This window comes from Littorina saxatilis, linkage group LG10, assembly GCF_037325665.1.
Source record: "Littorina saxatilis isolate snail1 linkage group LG10, US_GU_Lsax_2.0, whole genome shotgun sequence".
Taxonomy (NCBI): Eukaryota; Metazoa; Mollusca; class Gastropoda; order Littorinimorpha; family Littorinidae; genus Littorina; species Littorina saxatilis.
The window spans coordinates 46,680,567-46,706,257 of NC_090254.1; the positions used below are offsets into that span (position 1 = coordinate 46,680,567).

The 25,691-nt window shown below is 41.2% G+C and overlaps 1 protein-coding gene across 1 annotated transcript; it reads left to right on the top strand.

Moving 5' to 3' along the window:
• Nucleotides 1-12,044: 12,044 nt before the first annotated feature.
• Nucleotides 12,045-25,443, top strand: LOC138979269 (uncharacterized). The gene is made up of 3 exons (XM_070352028.1): nt 12,045-12,604; nt 13,026-13,228; nt 25,172-25,443. The coding sequence occupies exons 1-3, from the start codon at nt 12,107-12,109 to the stop codon at nt 25,362-25,364; spliced, it is 894 nt and encodes a 297-aa protein (XP_070208129.1). The 5' UTR covers nt 12,045-12,106; the 3' UTR covers nt 25,365-25,443.
• Nucleotides 25,444-25,691: the final 248 nt, after the last annotated feature.

The window sequence follows — 25,691 nt, forward strand, 5'->3', positions numbered from 1 at the left end:
GTTCATTGATTGTTTGTCTGTGCACTTAAAGGCTGCCATATACGTAGCGTTCATTGATTGTTTGTCTGTGCACTTAAAGGCTGCCATATACGTAGCGTTCATTGATTGTTTGTCTGTGCACTTAAAGGCTGCCATATACGTAGCGTTCATTGATTGTTTGTCTGTGCACTTAAAGGCTGCCATATACGTAGCGTTCATTGATTGTTTGTCTGTGCACTTAAAGGCTGCCATATACGTAGCGTTCATTAATTGTTTGTCTGTGCACTTAAAGGCTGCCATATACGTAGCGTTCATTGATTGTTTGTCTGTGCACTTAAAGGCTGCCATATACGTAGCGTTCATTAATTGTTTGTCTGTGCACTTAAAGGCTGCCATATACGTAGCGTTCATTGATTGTTTGTCTGTGCACTTAAAGGCTGCCATATACGTAGCGTTCATTGATTGTTTGTCTGTGCACTTAAAGGCTGCCATATACGTAGCGTTCATTGATTGTTTGTCTGTGCACTTAAAGGCTGCCATATACGTAGCGTTCATTGATTGTTTGTCTGTGCACTTAAAGGCTGCCATATACGTAGCGTTCATTGATTGTTTGTCTGTGCACTTAAAGGCTGCCATATACGTAGCGTTCATTGATTGTTTGTCTGTGCACTTAAAGGCTGCCATATACGTAGCGTTCATTGATTGTTTGTCTGTGCACTTAAAGGCTGCCATATACGTAGCGTTCATTGATTGTTTGTCTGTGCACTTAAAGGCTGCCATATACGTAGCGTTCATTGATTGTTTGTCTGTGCACTTAAAGGCTGCCATATACGTAGCGTTCATTGATTGTTTGTCTGTGCACTTAAAGGCTGCCATATACGTAGCGTTCATTAATTGTTTGTCTGTGCACTTAAAGGCTGCCATATACGTAGCGTTCATTAATTGTTTGTCTGTGCACTTAACGGCTGCCATATACGTAGCGTTCATTAATTAATTCCAATTGTTTACATGTGCCAATAATGTTATAAAACTGTACCTAAGGGGATATAATAACGATTGGCTGTAGCTTTCGAACACAGAAAAAATTATTTCAGTATTGCAAAGTGGTTTTGATAGTGTCGAATGTAAACAAAACAGTCTCAAAGTGAAAGTGGATGAACAAGAATGCAGAAAAGCGCGCTTTCCTGCTTAGCACAATACGCTACCGCGCTAATCTGGCGTGTCAATATCACTACGTTTTGCACGTGGAAGGTGAGCGATTTCCTTCACGCGGGGAGTGGCGACGCTGTACTGTCTGTGTTGACGGTCTAAAAATAGCCCAAGATAGCAATAAAGAATTAATTATTTCTCGTAATTGGTAAGGACTTCAAAGCAAATTTATACATCCATATCCCCGCAACGATGGGAAAAGCCCTGGAAGTAATTAAATAGGACAATGTCAGCCTTTAAAAGACCGTTGGGTCAATATATTTGTGATTGTAACGTATTTGTGTCAATAAGGCCACACAAAAAAAGTCTGTTTACGGTATGCCGACCGACCCTATTTTTTCGCGCGACCCTAGACTTTTTTGGGGCATTTGGGAAAAAAAATAAAAAAAATGAGTCTTTGTTTTTTGGCAACATAACTGAAAAATATGTTTTTTTGGATAAAAAAAAATAAAATAAAAAAAATAAAAATCCCGACCTACCGACCCTATTATTTTTGCCTATTTTACCGTAAACAGACTATTTTTATTTACTTTTTTGCCTAACAAACGTTCCAATAACTTACTTTTCTTGTATTTTTATTCTGAATTTTTAAACGTTGGTAGTCTCTTTGTTTTTGGATTTAAAAAAGATTTTATTTAAAAACTCTTAAATAATTGATAACACACTTAGATAATTAATTGTTCAACGAAAAGGAGCGTTATTAATTGAATAATGAATTTCTACAGCACTTTGTTAAAAAAATGCATTATTTATCATTTAATGCATTATTCTTTATAGAATTCATTACTTAAAATATAAAACATTATTTAAAAGCCAAGGATAAATAAAGCAGACCCCTCTTATACTACTTGAGTAGAGCGAGCTCCCTATATGATAAATAATGCATTATATGATAACGAACGCATTATATAATAAATAATGCCTTATATACTAAATAATGCTTTATACACTAAATAATGCACAATACAATAAATAATGCATTATATGATCAATAATGCAGCATATGATAAATAATGCATTACAAAATAAATAATGCATTGTATAATAAATAATGCATTACATAATAAATTTGCATTATATACTAAATATTGCACTATACAATAAATAATTCCTTATTTACTAAATAATGCATTATATACTAAATAATGCATGACACAATAAATAATGTATAATATAATAAATAGGGCTTAATGCATTTTAAAAATAATGTATTATATAATAAGCAATAAATTACACACTAAATAATGCAATATATAATACATAATACATTTTATAATAAATAATGCAGTATATAATAAATATTCATAGAGAGTGATTCATAATTCTATGATTAACGCTCTTTTTGTTTCACAATTCATTATTAAGTAAGTCATCAATTATTCGATAGATATTTTTAAATAAAATCTTTATAAGGAAATACGTGTTTTTTGTCGTAAATGAAAGAATTATATATTTAAAAAAATCTAATTTTATTCATTCGTGTAAATCATGCATTATTTAAGTAAATCATGCGTTATTTAAGTAAATAATGCATTGTATCCATTATTTAGCTTATTTATGCATTTTCCACTTTAATAATGAATTATTTAGATCACTACCAAAAAAACACGTAATTTCTTTACAAACGGGCTGTGCATGTATGTTCTATCAAGATGCAAAATCATCAAACAGCCCCCCCCCCCCCACCCCCACTCAAAACCGCCATCAACTCACCACACGGTTATGTCATTTTGAAGTCCTGACAGTATACGTTATTTGTATTTGTGACCACAATATATATATAGGTTACACACTCCGAGTCCTGGGTATCTTGCATATTTTCCCAAGGGTCAATATTCAGGTATATTCCCCAGCATCTGGCGAGGTAATACCTGAAAATCTACCCGAGGGAAAATATGCAAGCTATCCAGGACGAGGTGCGTAAGCTTTTTATCCCTTGACCACAACGTTTTAATAATTAAGCGCATAGTGCTTTTAGTTATGCGCTATAGAAATTTCCTTAATAAATAAATAAACAAAAAATAAAAACTTTTTCAATACAAACCAGCCTGCGCCTGTTTTCCTCTTGCCGAGACCTTCCGCATCTTCATGCGCGAAGCTAGTTCTCTTCCCCGCATTAGTTACTGGATTTGAACATCAACAAATGTACAACACAAAAAGCATTAGTTAGTGGATTTGAACATCAACAAATGTACAACACAAAAAGCCTTCATTTTCGTTTTTAGTTTCTCTTGTGGAAAATGCATAGTTAAATAATTCTGAAGGTGCTGAAATTGATCCACGATTATTTTGTTCGAGAGTTACTCGTCTGACACCCTACACGGTAACCTTTGACCCGATGCTCCGTGTCGGAGACGCTTCCAGATTAAATATAACCGCTACGTGTAATTGTACTGCTTCAACGGCACTAACATTAACAAATGCAGAAACTTGCCAGCAGTACTTAAACTGACGAGATTGTCTCAGAAACTTGCCAGCAGTACTTAAACTGACGAGATTGTCTCAGAATGACTTGAAATGAGCTGAATGCGGGACTGTTGTACACATGGGTTTCGATAACCAGAGTTGTCTCCCTTGATGTTTTTCATTTTTCCCCAAAATATTTTTTAGTTTTGTTTTGTAATTTGTTGGTAAAACCATAATGTGGAATTGTTGTCCTAGTGTAAGTGTACACTGATTGTTTGAATCGCAATTCGTACCTTGTATTTAGGAAATAATGAAGGTGTTTCTAATCAATACATTTTAGAAAGGTGATGAATCGTGTTTGCAGATTCATTTATGTTATGTTTGCAACCAAACTTAAATAACCACAAAAACTAGCTTCAGTAACCATGGAACACGCAGCGTATTGACCTCCTCGTGTGACAGAGGCAAAGAAGCAGGTCATGGAACAAGACATTTTACACACATTGAGACAGTACGCGTGTCCCTCCTCGTGTGACAGAGGCAAAGAAGCAGGTCATGGAACAAGACATTTTACACACATTGAGACAGTACGCGTGTTGCTCCGAGAGCGCGCTAGCAGTCGAGGTGAACAATGAATGTCGAGATATATAATGTGAAATGTGATATTTTAGTCAAAAATTTAAAAACCATTTATGCATCGGTCGATTTTAGTTAGGATTTTTTTTATTGTTCACCATCATTGAACGCACACACATGCTCTATTTTGTAGTCTCGGCTCGCCGCCTGAATATTATGGTTGGTGGCTAATTGTGGGCAGACCAGCTTTTTATATTTAGTCAAGTTTTGACTAAATATTTTAACATCGAGGGGGAATCGAAACGAGGGTCGTGGTGTATGTGTGTGTGTATGTGTGTGTGTGTGTGTGTGTGTGTGTGTGTGTGTGCGTGCGTGCGTGCGTGCGTGTAGAGCGATTCAGACCAAACTACTGGACCGATCTTTATGAAATTTGACATGAGAGTTCCTGGGATTGATATCCCCATACGTTTTTTTCATTTTTTTGATAAATGTCTTTGATGACGTCATATCCGGCTTTTCGTGAAAGTTGAGGCGGCACTGTCACGCCCTCATTTTTCAACCAAATTGGTTGAAATTTTGGTCAAGTAATCTTCGACGAAGCCCGGACTTCAGTATTGCATTTCAGCTTGGTGGCTTAAAAATTAATTAATGACTTTGGTCATTAAAAATCGGAAAATTGTAAAAAAAAAAAAAAAATTTATAAAACGATCCAAATTTACGTTTATCTTATTTTGCATCATTTGCTGATTCCAAAAACATATAAATATGTTATATTCGGATTAAAAACAAGCTCTGAAAATTAAATATATAAAAATTATTATCAAAATTAAATTGTCCAAATCAATTTAAAAACACTTTCATCTTATTCCTTGTCGGTTCCTGATTCCAAAAACATATAGATATGATATGTTTGGATTAAAAACACGCTCAGAAAGTTAAAACAAAGAGAGGTACAGAAAAGCGTGCTATCCTTCTTAGCGCAACTACTACCCCGCTCTTCTTGTCAATTTCACTGCCTTTGCCATGAGCGGTGGCCTGACGATGCTACGAGTAAAATGGCATTGCGTTCAGTTTCATTCTGTGAGTTCGACAGCTACTTGACTAAATATTGTATTTTCGCCTTACGCGACTTGTTTGTTTGTCCGAGAGGACCATGTCGTTTCTTGTTTCATCTTTATCGACCAAGGCCGAAGGCCGCGGTTGATAAATATGTGACAGACAGACAGACAGACAGACAGATAGAGACAAGGACAAAAAAGAAAGACAGACAGACAGACAGACAGACAGACAGACAGACAGACAGACAGACAGACAGACAAAGGCAAACAAAGAGACAGAAAGACAGACAGAAAGACAGACAGACAAGATAAGCTGACCCGGATCTTTCACGAAGGATATGTAATTTATTTTAAAAACTCGCGATTTCCCCTTGACGAAAGTCAAAGTGTGCAAACAATGGCAAGATTCTCAGTGTGTGATTCTGACACACGATTTCCCCTTGACGAAAGTCAAAGTGTGCAAACAATGGCGAGATTCTCAGTGTGTGATTCTGACACACGATTTCCCCTTGACGAAAGTCAAAGTGTGCAAACAATGGCAAGATTCTCAGTGTGTGATTCTGACACACGATTTCCCCTTGACGAAAGTCAAAGTGTGCAAACAATGGCAAGATTCTCAGTGTGTGATTCTGACACACGATTTCCCCTTGACGAAAGTCAAAGTGTGCAAACAATGGCGAGATTCTCAGTGTGTGATTCTGACACACGATTTCCCCTTGACGAAAGTCAAAGTGTGCAAACAATGGCGAGATTCTCAGTGTGTGATTCTGACACACGATTTCCCCTTGACGAAAGTCAAAGTGTGCAAACAATGGCAAGATTCTCAGTGTGTGATTCTGACACACGATTTCCCCTTGACGAAAGTCAAAGTGTGCAAACAATGGCAAGATTCTCAGTGTGTGATTCTGACACACGATTTCCCCTTGACGAAAGTCAAAGTGTGCAAACAATGGCGAGATTCTCAGTGTGTGATTCTGACACACGATTTCCCCTTGACGAAAGTCAAAGTGTGCAAACAATGGCAGGATTCTCAGTGTGTGATTCTGACACACGATTTCCCCTTGACGAAAGTCAAAGTGTGCAAACAATGGCAAGATTCTCAGTGTGTGATTCTGACACACGATTTCCCCTTGACGAAAGTCAAAGTGTGCAAACAATGGCGAGATTCTCAGTGTGTGATTCTGACACACGATTTCCCCTTGACGAAAGTCAAAGTGTGCAAACAATGGCGAGATTCTCAGTGTGTGATTCTGACACACGGATGTGTCTGTTCAAGTTTCGATTGATAATTAGCCATGGTAACTGCTGCATCCGCATGATAATCATTTTAGACACGAAGACCCAGCTCCATTCAGGACGGAAACTAGCAATTGACATGTTTCCTGTTGGAATTATCAGCTCTGCAAGAAGCACGTACATCATGTTACATGCACGGTCATTTTTAGTGAAACCCTGCCTTGTGAAATTGTAATATGCAGATGTCTGCAGCACTGCATTACCTTGCACTGTGCAGATTTGAAAATCCCATCTCGGGAATGCACTACAAAACTTTCCCACCGAGCTGTGAGAGAGTTTGAAACAACGCTGTAATGGTTGAGTCCACTTTTAAGGCACCGCTGTTGTATCTCACCTGTACCTTTATTTTATCAAAAGCTTCGTGTGTCTACTTTCCAATCAGACCGATCGTAAATGTGGCCCCGCGCAGGCAAGTTCTTCTCCCTCTGTTCATTTTGTTTAGTAAATAATTCTCTGTTCTTCAAAGGGATTCTATTTAACTAGAAAACTGTCTAAAATCGCCACAAAAGCTAGACAGTCCAGGTTGGGGGTTGTAATTATGTGACCACACACCAGGAATACCACACACCACTGGTGACACCAGGAATACCACACACCACTGGGAAGGAATACCTTCAAATAAACGTTTGAGCGCCGAGTAACTCAAGTGGAAAACGGCTGTGTTTTGAGTAGGAATCCCAGACTGTAATTCTCATCGTGACGCACTTTGCGCGACTCTTAGTTTTCGCCATACCTTTCGACCCTGAGTATTTCATGCGGTATTCCTAGAGATATAGATTTGAAAGATAGCCGAGAGCTACAGAGTTCGTTTTGGGGATTGAAAAGATGACAACAAACACAAGGAAGGTCTTAGAATTAGTGTTTGAGCGTTCTATTTTTCAAATCTAAATGCTGTGTTTGGTAGTCAGAGCAGACCTTAATATTATCCAACGTACATTGTGTATTTTTGAATAATACAAGCGTTTTATCCCTGTATGGCACGGGATTTGCGTGCGTTAGCTAGACTTAATCTGCTTCGACGACTGGGTATTTGTGAAAACTAAATAGATAATGATGACGAGCGGAAGTCCGGGCTCCTAGCTGACAGGAGAGCTGGGCGATGCAAACGGCTCGCTGATTAGAATTCATTTAATTATTTGGCATAGTTTTGAGCAAATAATTGCAGGTGTTTCTAAATTACAGTACAGCGAATGTCCCTTAAACTTGTTAAGGTCCAAATTCGTCAGAAAACTGTCCAATATGGTGCCTTCGGTATACTATCTTTAACAGCTTTGTGAAGTGGTCCGTTTTCTGCCAGCAGTGATGCCCCGATCATGAGTAATAAGAAGATGACATGCTCATTTGCATCAGGGATGCAGTCAGTGTCTGCTGGCTAACGGCTAACAGTGCACTGATGTTGCTCATTGTAGAGGATGTACATAGACATCCCAATAGTTGACAGTGCACTGCTGTTGCTCATTTTAGAGGATGTACATAGACATCCCAATAGTTGACAGTGCACTGCTGTTGATCATTTTAGAGGATGTACATAGACATCCCAATAGTTGACAGTGCACTGCTGTTGATCATTTTAGAGGATGTACATAGACATCCCAATAGTTGACAGTGCACTGCTGTTGCTCATTTTAGAGGATGTACATAGACATCCCAATAGTTGACAGTGCACTGCTGTTGATCATTTTAGAGGATGTACATAGACATCCCAATAGTTGACAGTGCACTGATGTTGCTCATTGTAGAGGATGTACATAGACATCCCAATAGTTGACAGTGCACTGCTGTTGCTCTAAAAGACATCACAATCTCTGTACTCTCTGTACTGCCAACACTGTCATACAGGTGTTGTTGTTGTGTGGAGATAAGCATGCATCTAGCTCCTTCTGTATTTGTGTGGAGATAAGTATGCATCTACCTTCTGTTGTTGTGTGGAGATAAGTATGCATCTACCTTCTGTTGTTGTGTGGAGATAGGTATGCATCTACCTTCTGTTGTTATGTGGAGATATAAAGCATGCATCTACCTTCTGTTGTTGTGTGGAGATAGGTATGCATATACCTTCTGTTGTTGTGTGGAGATAGGTATGCATCTACCTTCTGTTGTGTGGAGATAAGCATGCATCTACCTTCTGTTGTTGTGTGGAGATAAGTATGCATCTACCTTCTGTTGTTGTGTGGAGATAAGCATGCATCTACCTTCTGTTGTGTGGAGATAAGCATGTATCTACCTTCTGTTGTTGTGTGGAGATAAGCATGCATCTACCTTCTTGTGTGGAGATAAGCATGCATATACCTTCTGTTGTTGTGTGGAGATAGGTATGCATCTACCTTCTGTTGTTGTGTGGAGATAAGCATGCATCTACCTTCTGTTGTGTGGAGATAGGTATGCATATACCTTCTGTTGTTGTGTGGAGATAGGTATGCATCTACCTTCTGTTGTTGTGTGGAGATAAGCATGCATCTACCTTCTGTTGTTGTGTGGAGATAAGCATGCATCTGCCTTCTGTTGTTGTGTGGAGATTAGCATGCATCTACCTTCTGTTGTTGTGTGGAGATTAGCGTGCATCTAGCTTCTGTTGTTGTGTGGAGATTAGCATGCATCTACCTTCTGTTCTTGTGTGGAGATAAGTATGCATCTACCTTCTGTTGTTGTGTGGATATTAGCATGCATCTACCTTCTGTTGTTGTGTGGAGATAAGTATGCATCTACCTTCTGTTGTGTGGAGATAAGCATGCATCTACCTTCTGTTGTTGTGTGGAGATAAGTATGTATCTACCTTCTGTTGTTGTGTGGAGATAAGCATGTATCTACCTTCTGTTGTTGTGTGGAGATAAGTATGTATCTACCTTCTGTTGTTGTGTGGAGATAAACATGCATCTAGCTCCTTCTGTATTTGTGTGGAGATAAGCATGTATCTACCTTCTGTTGTTGTGTGGAGATAAACATGCATCTAGCTCCTTCTGTATTTGTGTGGAGATAAGCATGTATCTACCTTCTGTTGTTGTGTGGAGATAGGTATGCATCTACCTTCTTGTGTGGAGATAAGCATGCATATACCTTCTGTTGTTGTGTGGAGATAAGCATGCATCTAGCTCCTTCTGTATTTGTGTGGAGATAAGCATGTATCTACCTTCTGTTGTTGTGTGGAGATAAGCATGCATCTAGCTCCTTCTGTATTTGTGTGGAGATAAGCATGTATCTACCTTCTGTTGTTGTGTGGAGATAAGCATGCATCTACCTTCTTGTGTGGAGATAAGCATGCATATACCTTCTGTTGTTGTGCGGAGATAGGTATGCATCTACCTTCTGTTGTTGTGTGGAGATAAGCATGCGTCTACCTTCTGTTGTGTGGAGATAAGCATGCATCTACCTTCTGTTGTTGTGTGGAGATAAGTATGTATCTACCTTCTGTTGTGTGGAGATAAGCATGTATCTACCTTCTGTTGTTGTGTGGAGATAGGTATGCATCTACCTTCTTGTGTGGAGATAAGCATGCATCTACCTTCTGTTGTTGTGTGGAGATAAGTATGCTTCTACCTTCTGTAGATGTGTGGAGATAAGCATGCATCTACCTTCTGTTGTTGTGTGGAGATAAGTATGCATCTACCTTCTGTTGTTGTGTGGAGATAAGCACGCATCTACCTTCTGTTGTTGTGTGGAGATAAGTATGCATCTACCTTCTCAATCAATCAATATGAAGCTTATATCGCGCGTATTCCGCAACGTGCCGTGAAAAAGGGTGACTTTGAATTAAATAAGCACAACTATTTTGATTCGTCCGCTTTGTTGTTCGTTTCAGTCCATGTTCAGCATGATAACAAACACTCCTTCACACATGTACATGCTGGCCCAGACGCCATTGTTGCCTTCACCTGTTTTTCATGCGGGACCCCCCCCCCCCCCCCGACACGCACACACACACACACCTCCGCTCTCTCTCCGAAGTAAGGGTACCCCACAAAGGTACTTATTAAAAAATCGACAATCATTGAGAATAGGCGTAACTGGGCACCTTTTCCCACGAGAAGAAAGCCAAATCAGTTTTCTATCCGGATCAGGTCGTTTTGGTTTGCTATCTTGCCTATCTCTTGTCTTGTGTCATTGCTACTGAGCAGTACACACGAGAGGTTTTTGCATTCATGTTGAGGGGTATCATGACAAACAGTGCTGTATTGCAGCAATGACTAAATTGATTGCTTCGACATGATCTCACGTTTACGTACGAGACGTACGCTGCGTAAAATCTTGGATCATTACAGGTTTGTAATCAGATGTTATGCACTCTTCCGGAAAAATGTTTTTAAACCCGTCACAGGTTGTTGAATTTACATCCCCCAAAACTATGACTTTGCGTGAATACAAACAAATGATTGTTACAAGAACTGCCAAACTTTCATTAGAGTATAACCACTGACGGACATTTGCAAGCCATATAAGCAAATGAGAAAAAATGGAACGTTCAGGCGGTTCGCTATAGGCAGCAGTTATCACTGAATACCTCTCAAAACATGCTGCGGTCACGGATGACTGGACATGGCTGTCGCACTGCAATCCTAAAAGAAAACTCTGATCGTGTTTACAGGACTAGCAAACGTAAACTAGTGACTGTACTTAAATGAAATTTTGGCAGTATTTGTCTGTATGCCTGCAAAGTCTTGATTTTTCTGTGGATGTATAAGCCTTAAAACCTATGACACATTTTACAACATTTTCCAGAAGATTGCATATCATCTCAAGAAATATCTGTAACGATGCAAAATATTACCAGACGTACGTCAAGTATGTAGACTTAAGATCATTAAAGTTTCGAAGGAATCCATTTTGTCATTGCTGAAATACAGCGCGTTTTGTCATGGTACCCCTCAAAATGGACGCAAAGAACTCTCATTGTCTACTGCTCATGCGCTCCACACCTACATCAGTAGAAATGACATAACACAACAGATACGCTAGATAGCAAACCAAAACAACCTGTTCAGAATAAATAATTTATTTTGATTTTGCTTTCTCCTCAAATATAAAAGGTGCCAAGTTACGGCTGTTCAGAATTATTGTCTATTTTTGAATAAGTACCCGACGTTTTTGTCAGGTCGATTTTGGGGGTACGCTTACTTCTGCGGCGGTCAAGTGATACCTACAACTTGGAAAGGCAGAATTTCACATCGAGCACAAGGAACGCATAATTAACCTGAGGACAGAACTAGCCACACAGCAGAGCTGACACTCCGGTACGTGGATCAAGCAGGAAGCCACGCCTTGTTCCCAGGCAGTAGAGATCTGAACCCTGCACCATGGCAGGTCCGGGAAGCAGTCACCAGATCAACAACAGCAACTGGCGGCAGATCGTGACGTCACTCTACCATGACGCTCTCACCCAAACCTACTGTGTCCCCCCCGTCAATTTTAACAAGGTGCCCTACGTCAGGGGCACTGTACCTGGTACCGGTCACTCTGTGCTTGTGCCACACCTGCCATCTGGTGCCGCCCCTGTCCACAATGTTCCCCCGGTCAGTCAGCGGCTAGTCCCGCCATCACGGTACAGCCTGTGGACCCCTGAGTCACAGCCACATCTCGCACCAATAAGAATGCAGGAGAGCGACTCACGGTATGATTTTGCTCAAAACCATGTGATGTTCAACCTGCAAAAACTCGGCGACAGTTGTCACGAGGCCATGTTCATCCTGTCTCAGCTCAGTTTCGGCAACTACCTCAACCAGCCTGCCTTCGCCGCGGCCGCTGCACAGCTTCCACGACCATCACAGCTCGACACGAAGAAGATCAAATACTCTGATGGTGAGACCGACTTTGTGTTGATTCACCGCCGGCACGGCATTCTGGTCGGAGAGCTCAAATCTGTGGGAAAGAGTCAGGCTTGTGGGAAGAACCCACAACCTCCGGCCGATGTTAACGTAGCCAAGAGGGTGATTAAGGCGGTCAAGCAGCTGGACAGGTCGGAGACAGTGGTGAGGCACCTTGTGAGTGACGTGTCACCTGGCATGACTGTGAGGAAAACTCTCTTCCTGCCTTACGTCAGCACTGAGCAACTCGAGCGAGTCTTGGATAACGATCCACAGTTGGAAAAGGTATTCTATAAAGGAGAGAGAAAGAGAGAGAGAGAGAGAGAGAGAGAGAGAGAGAGAGAGAGAGAGAGCGAGAGAGGGAGAGAGAGAGGGAGAAAGGGGGAGAGAGATAGAGAGAGAGACAGACAGACCTGTACAGCTGTGTGTTTGCGTCTGTTCTAGGTTTTGTAATGAGGTTATACGATGACTGCTCCTCCGAAAGCGGCGTATGGCTGCCTAAATGGCGGCGTCAAGTCGGGCATACATGTAAAATTCCACTCGTGCTATGAACACGAGTGTACGTGGGAGTTTTAGTTCATGAACGCAGAAGAAGAAGAAGAATGACTGCCAGCTAATAACCTTTTATTGGTCTTAGTTGCCACTTCAATGTAAATCTAATCATTCCGAGGGTGCTCTAACCACATTCACAATTTCCCTGTTGCAGGCGGTGTGTCAGAGCCTGGGTGCAGCCAATGCAGCGGAGGCCGTACAGCTGTGCTGTTGCTCTGACCAACTGTCCCAGCCTGCATCGTACTGGCACGTGACACCCGCCGTGTTATCACAGCTGAGCACCTGGTGGCAACACAGAATGGCCTGTCATGTGGACACTCTGCTCACTGATGACAAGTATCTGGACATCGTGGCCAGGTGGGAAAATCAGAGCATTGTGTTTATTTTGCCTCAATGTTGGGACAGAACATAACTGGTTTTTTTTGGTTTTATCTGTACCCGACAGCTCAGTTTCTTGCAGCCTGCCCTTTCAATTCTCTGGGAGGTGTGAAGGTTCCTTGGAGCAACACATTTGAAAAATACATCTTACCTTTCCGTGTACACTATAAACCTTGAGAGTGTGAGAAAGACAACATGATAAAGAGGGATAGAGGGATATAGAAGCAGTGACATGGAGAGAGAGAGAGAAAGAGAGAGAGAAAGAGAGAGAGAAAGAGAGAGGGAGAGAGAGAGAGAGGGAGAGAGAGAGGGAGAGAGAGAGAGAGCGAGAGAGAACAAGAACAAGAACAAGAACAATTCTTTATTTTACGAGGGTAATAGAGTAAGCAGTGATCTGCTTTTTTACATCTGGCCCTCGCCCTAAAGAGGGACTAGTCTAAAATTGCTAAAGAATAAGCAAGTAAAGAAAACAAACTACTGCTACATGATTATAATAGAAATGAAAGTAAGAACATATCATCAATTTACATACAATACATTGCTTAAATGAAAAATGTAAGTTCATTTGACATGAGTTAAGAATTATAGAGTAGATTGCACTGACGCAACAACGTTGTAAGTGCCATGCCCATTGACATACACTGCATTCGAAAGAATCAGTGTATATAAAAATAATAATACATTGTTAAAAAGCACCGGTTGTTCGTTTTAACAACCATTCTAGCGACAACAGATGTTTATTTATACTTCATGAGATAAGACGTATATCTGGTCTTAAAAACGTTTGTGCTGCTAGTTTGCCGTAGGATTGTCGGAAGAGTGTTCCAGAGACTGCTACCTGAATAGACTAAACTAGATTTGAATAGGTCAATCCTAGGCAGAGGCATGTTCAGTCTCATCAATTGGCGTGAAGTTTTTAACGTGAATTTGGAAAATATGGTTTGAGGTACACATCCATGAATAATTTTATGCATAAGGGTACCTTTATTATAACTTAGCCTTGCCTTCAGAGGAAGAATGCCTAAGTTCATGTAGTCTAACTCAGATAGGGTTGTTTTCTTTAATAAGACTACTTTAAGCGCTCGTTTATGTAATCTAATTAGTGGTTTGAATGAATTTTCACTTGCCGAGTCCCACAAGGTAGACGCGTAGTCAATAACAGACTGAATATGAGCATTAAAGAATAATTTCCTGGCTTCCAAATTCAGAAAGTGCTTGATTCTAGATAATAGATAGACCTTCTTGGACACTTGTTTAGACAATTGTTCGATGTGGTGTGACCAAGACAGGTTGTTATCAATGGTCACTCCCAAAACTTTATGATGGTCGACTTTTTCAACAAGTTTATTATTAACCGTTAGATCGTGAAATATTGAGGTTATGTTCTGGCGTTTTTGCCTAGTTGTTATTATCATGCTTTTTGTTTTTTGGGGGTTAAGGGACATGTGATTTAGCTCAGTCCATTCACTCAACTGGTTTAAACTTTCTTGCAGTGTTTCTGATAAACGACTTAAATTTGTGTTACTAGAATGTATGGTTGTGTCATCTGCAAAAAGTTCACATAAATTCTCAATGTGAAGGGGAAGGTCATTTATGTATATAGAGAAGAGGAGAGGGCCTAAAACTGACCCTTGTGGTACGCCATATCGTACATCCTGCATACTTGATGCTGAGGCGTTTGCGTATACAGCCTGTTGCCTGTCAATAAGAAAAGAAGTTATAAGTTCAACAGAATCAATCCCGAGTCCATACAATGTGAGTTTCCTCAGTAACAACTTGTGATCAATTACATCAAAAGCTTTGGCAAAATCGACAAAGACAGCTCCACAAAATTCATTATCGTTGATCTTTTCCAACCACTGATCAACAAGAGAGACTAAGGCAGTGTGACAGGAGTGATGAGCTCTAAATCCAGACTGGTTAGGGTGAAATAATTGATTGTGATCAAAGTGCGATAATAGGTGTTTGTTTATATGTCGTTCCAGTGGTTTTGATAATACTGAAAGTATAGAAATCGGCCTGTAATTTGAGGGGTCTTTCTTTTCGCCAGATTTAAACAGAGGAATGATTTTAGCCTGCTTGAGGGCTATTGGAAAATAGTTTTTTTCTAAACAGAGATTATAAATGTAAGTGAGGGTGTCAGAAATTACAGGGGCTGATAACTTTAGAATCCTTCCATCAAGCCCGTCTATTCCCCGGGTACCCGTTTGCTTTAAATGAGCGAGTGCGTGAAATACTTCAGGCACCGTAAGCGGAGGAATATTTAACTGAGATGAAATTTGTTTTGATTTACAGAAGTCTTCCAAAACTTCCAATTTATTTAAGGTTGTTTTATCATTTATAACAACCTTTTCAGCTATTTTGGAAAAATGTGTGTTTAAATCATCAGGTGATATGTCCTTTAGGCAACTTGAAGTAGATGCAGTCGTTTTATTTGTAAGTTCATTTATTGCTTTCCAAATGTTCTTTGAATTTTGTTTTGAAGAAGCAAGGTCTTGAAAATACTTTCTTTTTTTTAATCGTTTCATTGAATTAACTTTATTTCTCTGTTCTCTATACTCCTCTTCTTTACCGATTGACTTTAAAAAATCACGATGATCAATTGCATCTTGTAATTCATCATCAAACCACTTAGGTTTTACTATGTGTTTGACTCTCTTAATTCTCCATGGAGCATGTTGATCATAAATGTTAGTGAAAGCATTCAGCCAGTGCGTTAGAGCAGCATCAGGATTCGTATGATTATAAACCTCAGGGAGAGAGGAATTACAGAGGTCACGGAGAAATGTGTCTTCGTTGAATTGAGAAAAGGATCTATATTTTATTGTCTTGTGGCCAGCTTTAGGAATTTTTACACCCTTTCTCGACCACGTTAGACAAATGGGAAAGTGATCACTGCAACCACTAGCTGGAACACAACATTCAACAATGTTACGATGATCAGTCATATAAATATGATCTATCAGAGTGCTGGTGGTTGCTGTGACTCTCGTAGGTGTGCATACTATTTGTTTGAGATTATAGAGGTTAAGCATATCAAGCCACATTTTGTTCTGTTTTAACAAATTAATATTAAAGTCTCCTAACATAATTATTTCCTTTGATTCGAGCAAGACTGCATCTAACATCTGTGTAAAATTATCTGACCAGTTTGCTCGCTCTGCAGGATTTCTATAACAGAAACCTATAAGGAGTGGAGGTGCTCTTTTCAACTTAATTTCTATCCACACCGATTCCACAAACTGCTCAAGGTGTGTTAATCGTGTATAACTAACTGATTCGCTTATGTACAATAGCAAACCAGTTTCTTTACTTTGCTGTGGGTCTCTTCGTAATACATTGTAACCAGGAATAGCAACATCAGAATCTGAAATCTGGTGAGATAATCTTGATTCTGAAAACCCAAAAACGTGAAAGCTTGAACCAGAATTTAAAAGCATAGTAGATATGTCAGTCATTTTGTTAATTGCATGGTTTATATTCAGGTGTCCCACGCGAAAACCCTCTTTAGTGGGCCATGCATTTGGACAGCTGCTCATCGTGAAACTATAATTATAACAGCGTTCTAACTCCTGAGCGTTAAAATGAATCGATAGATCTACTGAAATATCTTGGTACAAATTAAACAAACTAAAAGTAAATAGCAAACGAGAAAAAAAAAGCAATTAAGGAAACACAAAAATATGTTATCAAAAAGGAATAGAACTGTAATAATGAAAAAGGAGACAATAAACTACTTTGAACGAAGAAGTAAGTTACTAATTAATACTAAGTAAATAAGTAAGTAAAAAGTGATACTGTAATATCGATCGCAGACAACAACAATCAATAAGCAAAGGGCGACGTCTCCGAGACTGTCCAAAAGTGGTGATAAAGTTAATATTCGTACTTTCAGTTGAAGACTGTTGTCAAACAATGAGACACACGCACACTTGAACGTGGATGATCGCGAATAACGACACAGTTGTGACTAGATCAGTAGACACAAGCACTCAGTTATTATCAACCTGACTTCCCAAAGTATAAGAAGAAAGGTTTCACACGTTGGAGTAAGTGTAAATTCACAGTTTTCGGGTCACTTTTGATTGAACACAGTCAAGGGTCGCACTAAAACACTGTAGTTTTAAAACTACACACACAATATCGACAATGTCACCGTTTAGCATCTGGCCCTTTGGATAGGACAAGATGCAAACTACACACTGCAGAGAGGGCACCCACTTACTTGGTTAGTAAGGAATCTCTCCGATAGTCAATGGCCACGAGCATTTGAAATTCGCACATTTATACGAATACTGGTATTGGTATACTTGTTATGACTCTTTCTGTTTCACACACACACACACACACACACACACACACACACACACACACACACACACACACACACGCGCGCGCGCGCACGCACGCACGCACGCACGTATGCACGCACACATAAACACACATCATACAGAGTGGTATTCGCACAACATAGTTACGCTCTCGCACACACGCACACACACACACACACACACACACACACACACACACACACACACACACATATGCAAGTCATTGTTTTCATTCGGAACATACTCTCTTTCGAAGTCACACAGACTGACGAATGATCACCTAAACAAGTGTAGCGGCCATCACGCCGCCCTGGTAGGGGTAGTGTTGCGGGAAGGCAGGAGGTGGACAGCCATACCCCAAGGGGAACACAGCGCTCCCATGAGGAGAGAAGGGGTGTGGCCCAGGCCAGGGCTGGGGGTGAAGTCGCCTAGCTGTATGCCACCAGTAAGGCGGCGGCGAGTGGGGCAAGCCCGGGGGGCTTTGGATTGAAGAGGCTGGTCCACTAACGAGACGGTGTCTGTTGTCTCGGTTGACTAGTGGCATGTGGCTGTCGCAGTCATTACGACCCTGCCATGGCTGTCTCGCTGGTGGAGAGAACCGGACATGACCGGGACCGTTCCTCGGTGGCTGCCCCTGCGCTCCGTGTTCTGTAACCTCAGCACGGCGATATGGATGTTGTGCAGGGGCCTGAACCGGGTTATGTGCGGGGGTCTCCAACAATGGTTTGCGGGTACCGCTATGGATGACATCACGCAGCTGGCCAGCGTACTTTATGTTGCACGCCAGTCTGCCGGTGCCCTGACGACTGGGGTGAATGTCGTCCTTGTACAGGGCCTTTCGTGGAGCTCCATTGCTGGTGAGAAAAGTCGGGGTGTGGTCGACCAGCAACACCTTCTCCTTGCTGCAGGCCCTGACCAGGGCGTCGTTTGACGATGCGACGGTCTTCTTCAGTGGATGTTCTCCACATGGTGGGACGATGGAGGAGAAGTGAGGGCGTGCATTGGGAAATACTTTTTTCACTAGTTTTATAATGGCACTCCAGTTTGTTTCGGTGATGGTATTTTCTCGGCATGTGTTGATGCCGATATGCACAACAGCAAGTAGCACATTAGGGCATTGGGGAATATGCTTAAGCCAATGTGTTATATCGTCCAAGGCTAGTCCAGAAACACTGATGTTTTCCACACGTTTTCCTGGAAATGTAAGTTCTGGTCTGACAGGGCAAAAAACAGAGTCTCCAATCAGCACGTGCGTGGTTTCTGGGGCCACTCTGCACTCCGCTAGTCGCTGTCGCGGTGTTTTCACGGTGTGCATGGGCCTGCTGACCGCGTGTCTTTTGACTGCTGCTGTTGCTTCTGGTTTGTCACCTGTCATTGGCTTTTCCTGGTTTGCGTTGTGCACGACAACATCTGTATTGCCTGTGCAGGTGGAAAGAGTATCTCGATCAGAGAGCACAGAAAACATGTTTGCAACACTGACGGTGCAGACATCAACACACTCCGTGGCAACAGGAGAATCATATGTGCTGGCAGCAGGCAGGCCGTCCGTTTCTGTGTGAACGGAAGACGTCTTTGGTTTCCGGTAAGACTCACTCTGTGTCTGCAGTTGTTTCTTGCAGTCGCCTAGCTGGGATTTTAGGTCATGCATTTCCTTGGAAAGTCTGTTGTTCTCTCGTTGGAGTGCGTCCATGATTTCGTAGACCTTCTCAAATTTCACCTTCATGTGTTGTTTTAGGTCAGCCTTTACTTGATATTTTGCAGTTTCTATCAGAGACTGAACATCATCTGATAGTTCTGCAGTAAGGTCTGGCAGGTAAGGGGAAGTAAAAGTGGGGCCCTCTGTCGTGGGGGATGCCTCAGGCAGGGTTTGGGCAGGAGTCAAAGAAGAATCGGAAGTCACCAATGGGGATATCTGAGGGCCAACCACGCTTTCGCTGTCAGCAACAGTGACCTCAGAGGGTCGCACAGACACAGACAGTAAGCCGGTGGAGGGTCCAGGGGAGATTGCGTTGTCTTCGTCTTCGTGGCCACGGACTGGTGCAGCTTGATCAGACTCAAGGACTGAAGGGAGGAGATGATTGGACGGGTGGGTGGGTGTGTGAGTCTGATCGACGGAGGGGGGCTCTGAAGTAGGGGGCGTTGTCGACTCAGTTTGCCCGGCATGAGTCAAAGAAGAAGCGGAAGGCACCAATGGGGATATCTGAGGGCCAACCACGCTTTCGCTGTCAGCAACGGTGACCTCAGAGGGTCGCACAGACACAGACAGTAAGCCGGGGGAGGGTCCAGGGGAGGTTGCTTTGACTTCGTCTTCGTCGCCAAGGACTGGTGCAGCTTGGTCAGACTCAAGGACTGAAGGGAGAAGATGATCGGACGGGTGGGTGGGTGTGTCAGACTGACCGACGGAGGGGGGGTCTGAAGTAGGGGGCGTTGTCGACTCAGTTTGCCCGCGAAGCCGACGCGAGGCTCTGGTGGGGATTTCTTTTGACTGAGGCTGACCCAGTGCCTCTGCTGTGATGGGGTCAATGTCGCGCATGACCAGACTGCCGCTAGCAGAGCGTGACGTACATGGCAGTGGTAGCCTGGTCAGTTTCGCTTGTAGAGTGGGGCCCTCTGTTGTACGATTACAGAGTGCGTGAATACATTCCACAAGACTATTGAATTCGGTGTTCCTCCATGTAGGGCACTTTGTGCCTTGTACAAGGATTGTCCCTGTGGTGTAATACACTGTGATAGTAACAAGCTTCTTGCTACCGCATTCCACTGAGATTTTGGTACTGTACAAGTCAGATGATGGGAGTGCAGTTGGAATATCGGTTAAAGAGTCAGAATCTTGCACAGTGATGGGACGACGTGGATCCTTCGCTTCATCCAGCCATTTCACAGAGAACCCCTGCTGGGAGTCTATGTCTCGAACATACCGTAGATATAAAACTTGCCTTGCTATAGGCAATATGGTGGGGGGTACATCAAATGTCAGTTGTTTCGGGTCTATCTTTATGTCAACGATTGGGACCCAGCTACTTGCCGTGCTGCTATGGTGGAGGGCCATGGCGATAGCACTAACAGTGATGGTTCATGTAAGTAATAACGAACATGTAAATAAGGGGAATATGGGGTTAAACACACAAAGCTCATGGCCAGCTGAGAGAGAAACACAGGATAAAGTTCACATCATTCTCAAAGTCAAACACGTTTATCAGTTTCAGGCGACGCGACAGGTACCACAGTACTTTTAACAAGCAAAAGCCCCGTCAGGAAACGGTGTTCAGTCAGGCAATGACGCTGCTACACACACGCCACACAGAGAACCCCGTTGCGTCATGATGACGAGCTAGCCACAACGTGTACTGCACAGTGATTAGTAACGGAAAGAAGAGATGGGCGGTTGGAAGGTTTCGCAGGCACCGTGTACACGGCCCTCCCAGCCACCTGAAGGGATTAGGCGGCGAGCTTGCCCCCAGTCCGGGGAAGGGGCCAGCGGATGGTCACATGACGTCACACAGAACAGAGGGTAGCGAAGGCCGAGAACAAAGAGCCGAAATTGAAATGTCACAATTCCTTTTCAGCTAAACATTTTCATTCAATGTCCTACTACAAGCATCAAGTCCTTGAGATCACCGAACCGCACATACCAATTTCAACATGGAAAGACACCGTTGTCCACTGTACGATCCATTCGAACACAGAGCAAATTCAAAGCGTGCGCACAGCTCAGAGAGAGCAGAGAGAGAGAGTGAGAGATAAAGAGAGAGACAGAGAGAGAGAGAGGGAGAGAGAGCGAGAGAGAGAGAGAGAGAGAGAGAGAGAGAGAGAGCAAGAGAGAGAGAGAAAGAAAGAGAGAGAGACAGAAAGAGATTGCGAGAGAGAGCAGGAGGGAGACAGAGAGAGGGAGAGGGGGAGAGGGAGAGAGAGAGAGAGAATTGAATTGATTTGAATTGAACTTTATTTAACAAGGATTAAGATTTAAGGCTACGCCTTTTCTTACAATCTGTCCTTGGGACGCATAGACACACAATTATATAATTAAAAAATTAAAAATTAAAAAGTTAAAAAGTTAACCAACAAAAGGAGGGAGAGAGAGAGAGAGAGAGAGAGAGAGAGAGAGAGAGAGAGAGAGAGAGAGAGAGAGAGAGAGAGAGAGAGAGAGAGAGAAAGAGAGAGAGGGAGAGAGAGAAAGAGAGAGAGAGAAAGAGAGAGGGAGAGAGAGGGGGAGAGATTCAGATTCAGATTCAGATTCAAAACTTTAATACAAAGGGATAAAGGTTTTAGGCAATGCCTAATCTTCCAACCTGTCCCTTTTAGACATACATGACATTATACATTACAATTATATATTTATATAACATGTATTGAACAGCCAAACGAATAACTAATTAACTAAGAATTTGTAATCAGGTTAAAAGTAACAAAACACTAGTTATAATAACGTGGTTCATTGATTATTAAAATGATGATTAAGATGTTATGCAGTAACAGTTATGATTTTAAAGCGTAGGGAGAGAATTATTTTTGACAAAGATATTTTCGAACATTTTTTTTAAAAGATGAAAGGGTTTGACATGTTTTACAGTACATTGGAAGTATATTCCACACAAGCGATCCCCAGTAGGATAAACTAGATTTATACAAATCAATGCGTGGGAGCGGTAGCGTATAATTCAAAAGCCTCGCTCTACCAGGAGGACGCTCAAACAGGTCTTGGATGTATGAAGGTGTTTCATGGTTGTACATTTTAAACATGAAAACACTAGCATTTAAAAAGAACTGCTGATGTAGCGGAAGAATGTTCAGTTGAGTGTATTTTTCTTGAGTAGTCATATTGGGATCTCGGTTTAATAACTTTACACCTCTCTTGTGAAGTGTGTTTATTTTCTTTATATGAACATCACTGGCATTGCACCAGACAGTAGATGCATAGCAAATGTGAGAGAGACAGTGTGCGTGGAAAAACATTTTGAGGGCATCCACAGAAACAACGCACCAGAGCTTGTTAAGTAAGAAAAGGTTCTTTGAAACTCGTTTATAAACTGTATCAATGTGAGAGCGCCAGTTAAGTTCATCATCAATTACAACTCCAAGCACACGGTGTTGATGGACTTGAGCAATGCTAACTGTACCATGCATAAGATCAAGGCTCAGAGGCTGTCGCTGGTGTTTTTGTCTTGTGGTTATTAACATGCTTTTTGTTTTCTTAGGATGCAGTGCCATTCTGTTACAATTACACCAATCATTAATATTTGCTATACTTTCTTGGAGTACTTTTCTTATGAGATTTATATCTGTATTACTGCTGTGAAGTGTTGAGTCATCCGCAAAAAGATCAAGTACAGCATTTTCTTGTTTGAGGTGTAATGGTAAATCATTAATGTATAGTTCAAACAGTAAGGGACCAAGGATAGAACCTTGTGGGACTCCACATTTTACAGTGCCTTGTGATGAATATGAACCGTTTAGGTAGACTGCTTGTTTCCTATCTGACAGATATGATGTAAAAAAGGACACAGATGAGCTATTTTGCAGGTAAATAAGTAATTTGTCTAACAAAATAGCGTGATCAACTAAGTCAAATGCTTTCCTGAGATCAAGGAATACCGCTCCAACCATTTCACGATTGTTTATTGCTTTTAGCCAGGTATCACAGAGCCGGGTAAGGGCAGTATGACATGAATGTTTAGGACGAAAACCTGATTGATAAGGATGAAAAATATTGTTTTCTTCAACATATTTAAGGAGATGGGTGTGTATATGCTTTTCCAGGGGTTTAGACAGTATAGAGAGAATAGATATCGGTCTGTAGTTGTCAAGGCTATCGGTGTCTTTTGACTTTGGTACTGGAATAACTTTAGCCGTTTTAAACACTGATGGGAAGACATTCTTCCTGATAGAGAGATTGTATACATGGGTTAAACTGTTTACAATATAAGGAAGTGACATTTTTACAATTTGTGAATTAAGATTGTTTGTGTCCATTGTTTTTTTGTTATTTAGTTTAGAAATTAGTGCACCAACTTCAACGACTGTGATTACAGGTATATCAAACGAGTCAGATGGCAAAAGTTTCTCATTACAAAATTGACTGAGTACTTCAGGCACCTTATAGCCAATCTGATCAGAACTGGCTGAGGAATCAAGAACATTGTCGGTCATAGATAGAAAGTAACTATTACAATCATCAGCAGTTATATTAGGATTAATACAGGATGGGGCTTTGCGTGATTTACTAGTCAGTTGATTCATTGCACGCCAAATTTGACATATGTCATTTTTATCTATTATAAGATTTTGAAAATATTTCTTTTTTGCAAGTTTCACCAATTCAGAAATTTTGTTTCGCATTTTTTTGTAAAGTTCAAACTGTTTAATTTTTTTTAGAAAATCTCGAACTAACATAGCATCTTTAATTTCACCTGTCATCCAGTTCGGTACAGTCGAAAATTTAACTCTTTTCCTGCGGATTGGAGCATGTCTGTCAACAACAGATAATAATGTTCTGACAAATAACAATGCAGCTTCTTCAGGATCAAAACAATTTGACACCAATTGGAAATTTGCCAAACTTAAGTCAAGTAAAAACGCAGACTTGTCAAATTTTTTAAAACATCTATACGTGATATAGGTATGACCTTTTGACATTACCTTTGGTCGTTTACACGACCAAGTGCACGTGATGGGTTTATGGTCACTCATGCAAATATTAGATGTTGAAGCATTTAGAACCATGCTATCATTGTTCGTGTATATATGATCCAGAAGAGTTGAAGACATGCTAGTTACTCTTGTGGGCTCTTTTATAAGTTGAGTAATACCTAGCGATTCAGTTTTGTCAAGCCATTGAGACTGGTTTACTAACATGTTAATATTAAAGTCTCCCAATAATAGCATATTACAATTGCACACGTTGACTTTGTCCATCATATCTATAAAGTCATCAAACCATTCATCCGTGCAGGCGGGATTTCTGTATAAGAATCCAACTAGAATAGGAGATGAATTGTTTGGCCTTACTTCTAGCCAAATACACTCTACACTCTGTGGTTCAAGGTCATGCCGGCGTTTTACAACATGAAAACAATCGTTGTGCACATACACACCGATTCCCGTGTGATTTGGATGAGCAGCATCACGTCTTATAAAAGAATAATTCTGAATCTCAACAGAATCATCATTATGCTTTAGGTTTGACAGTCTTGTCTCTGTTAACCCAAGTAGATGAAGCGATGGTGACGTATTGAGAAGTAAACTGACATCATGCAGCTTGTTCCCCAAGTGATATACGTTCACGTGTCCAATGTTTAATCCACTTTTTGAACGCATATTTATACAGAATGAACACAATTAACTTACAAGGTTATTTGAAAAGAGGCAGCTGACTCAGACTCAGGACTTCGGTTAAAACGAAACCGTTTATATCCTAACACAATAACTGATATTGCAAAAAGCGACACAGATGCACACCGCTGGGTTTTTGTGAGTCAGGTTTCAAAAACACAATTTTCTCGGGAAACTGAAAATTAATACTTTTAGTTAAATTTCATTTACTTTGTGACTTGTAAAATACAGCAGACACAACCATAGCCCATCTATCTGTCAGGTTTGTGGGACCGGCCACCACGGTGTCTGTCCCCTGCTACAACGGTGTCCGTGTGGAGGTGCGGACTGCAGGACAGGCGGTGGCGGAACTGGGGCGGAGGCTGGCACTTCTGGTTCTGACCTTGCAACAACTTGACCTCATGAATAGAAACCCGCGACTGGTCTACTTGACAGGTCCCCCTGGCACTGGTTAGTAACATACATGTTTCATCATCATCATCATCATCATCATCATCATCATCATCATCATCATCATCATCATCATCATCATCATCATCATCATCAATATTTGTGTTTGTTTTTTGTGTGTGTGTTGTTGCATTTTCAATATTTTTTTTATTATCTACCTCACAACATGTGTACACATTGTATTTTTGACCACCTATACTGGACATAAGTTTCAGACTGTACAACGATTCTTTCGAATTAATTTTAAATATTCATGTGTATGTGCATAAAAACAAGAGGCGAAGCCTTCAAGGCTCCCGTAAGAAATCGACAAACAGTAACACAAACTCAAT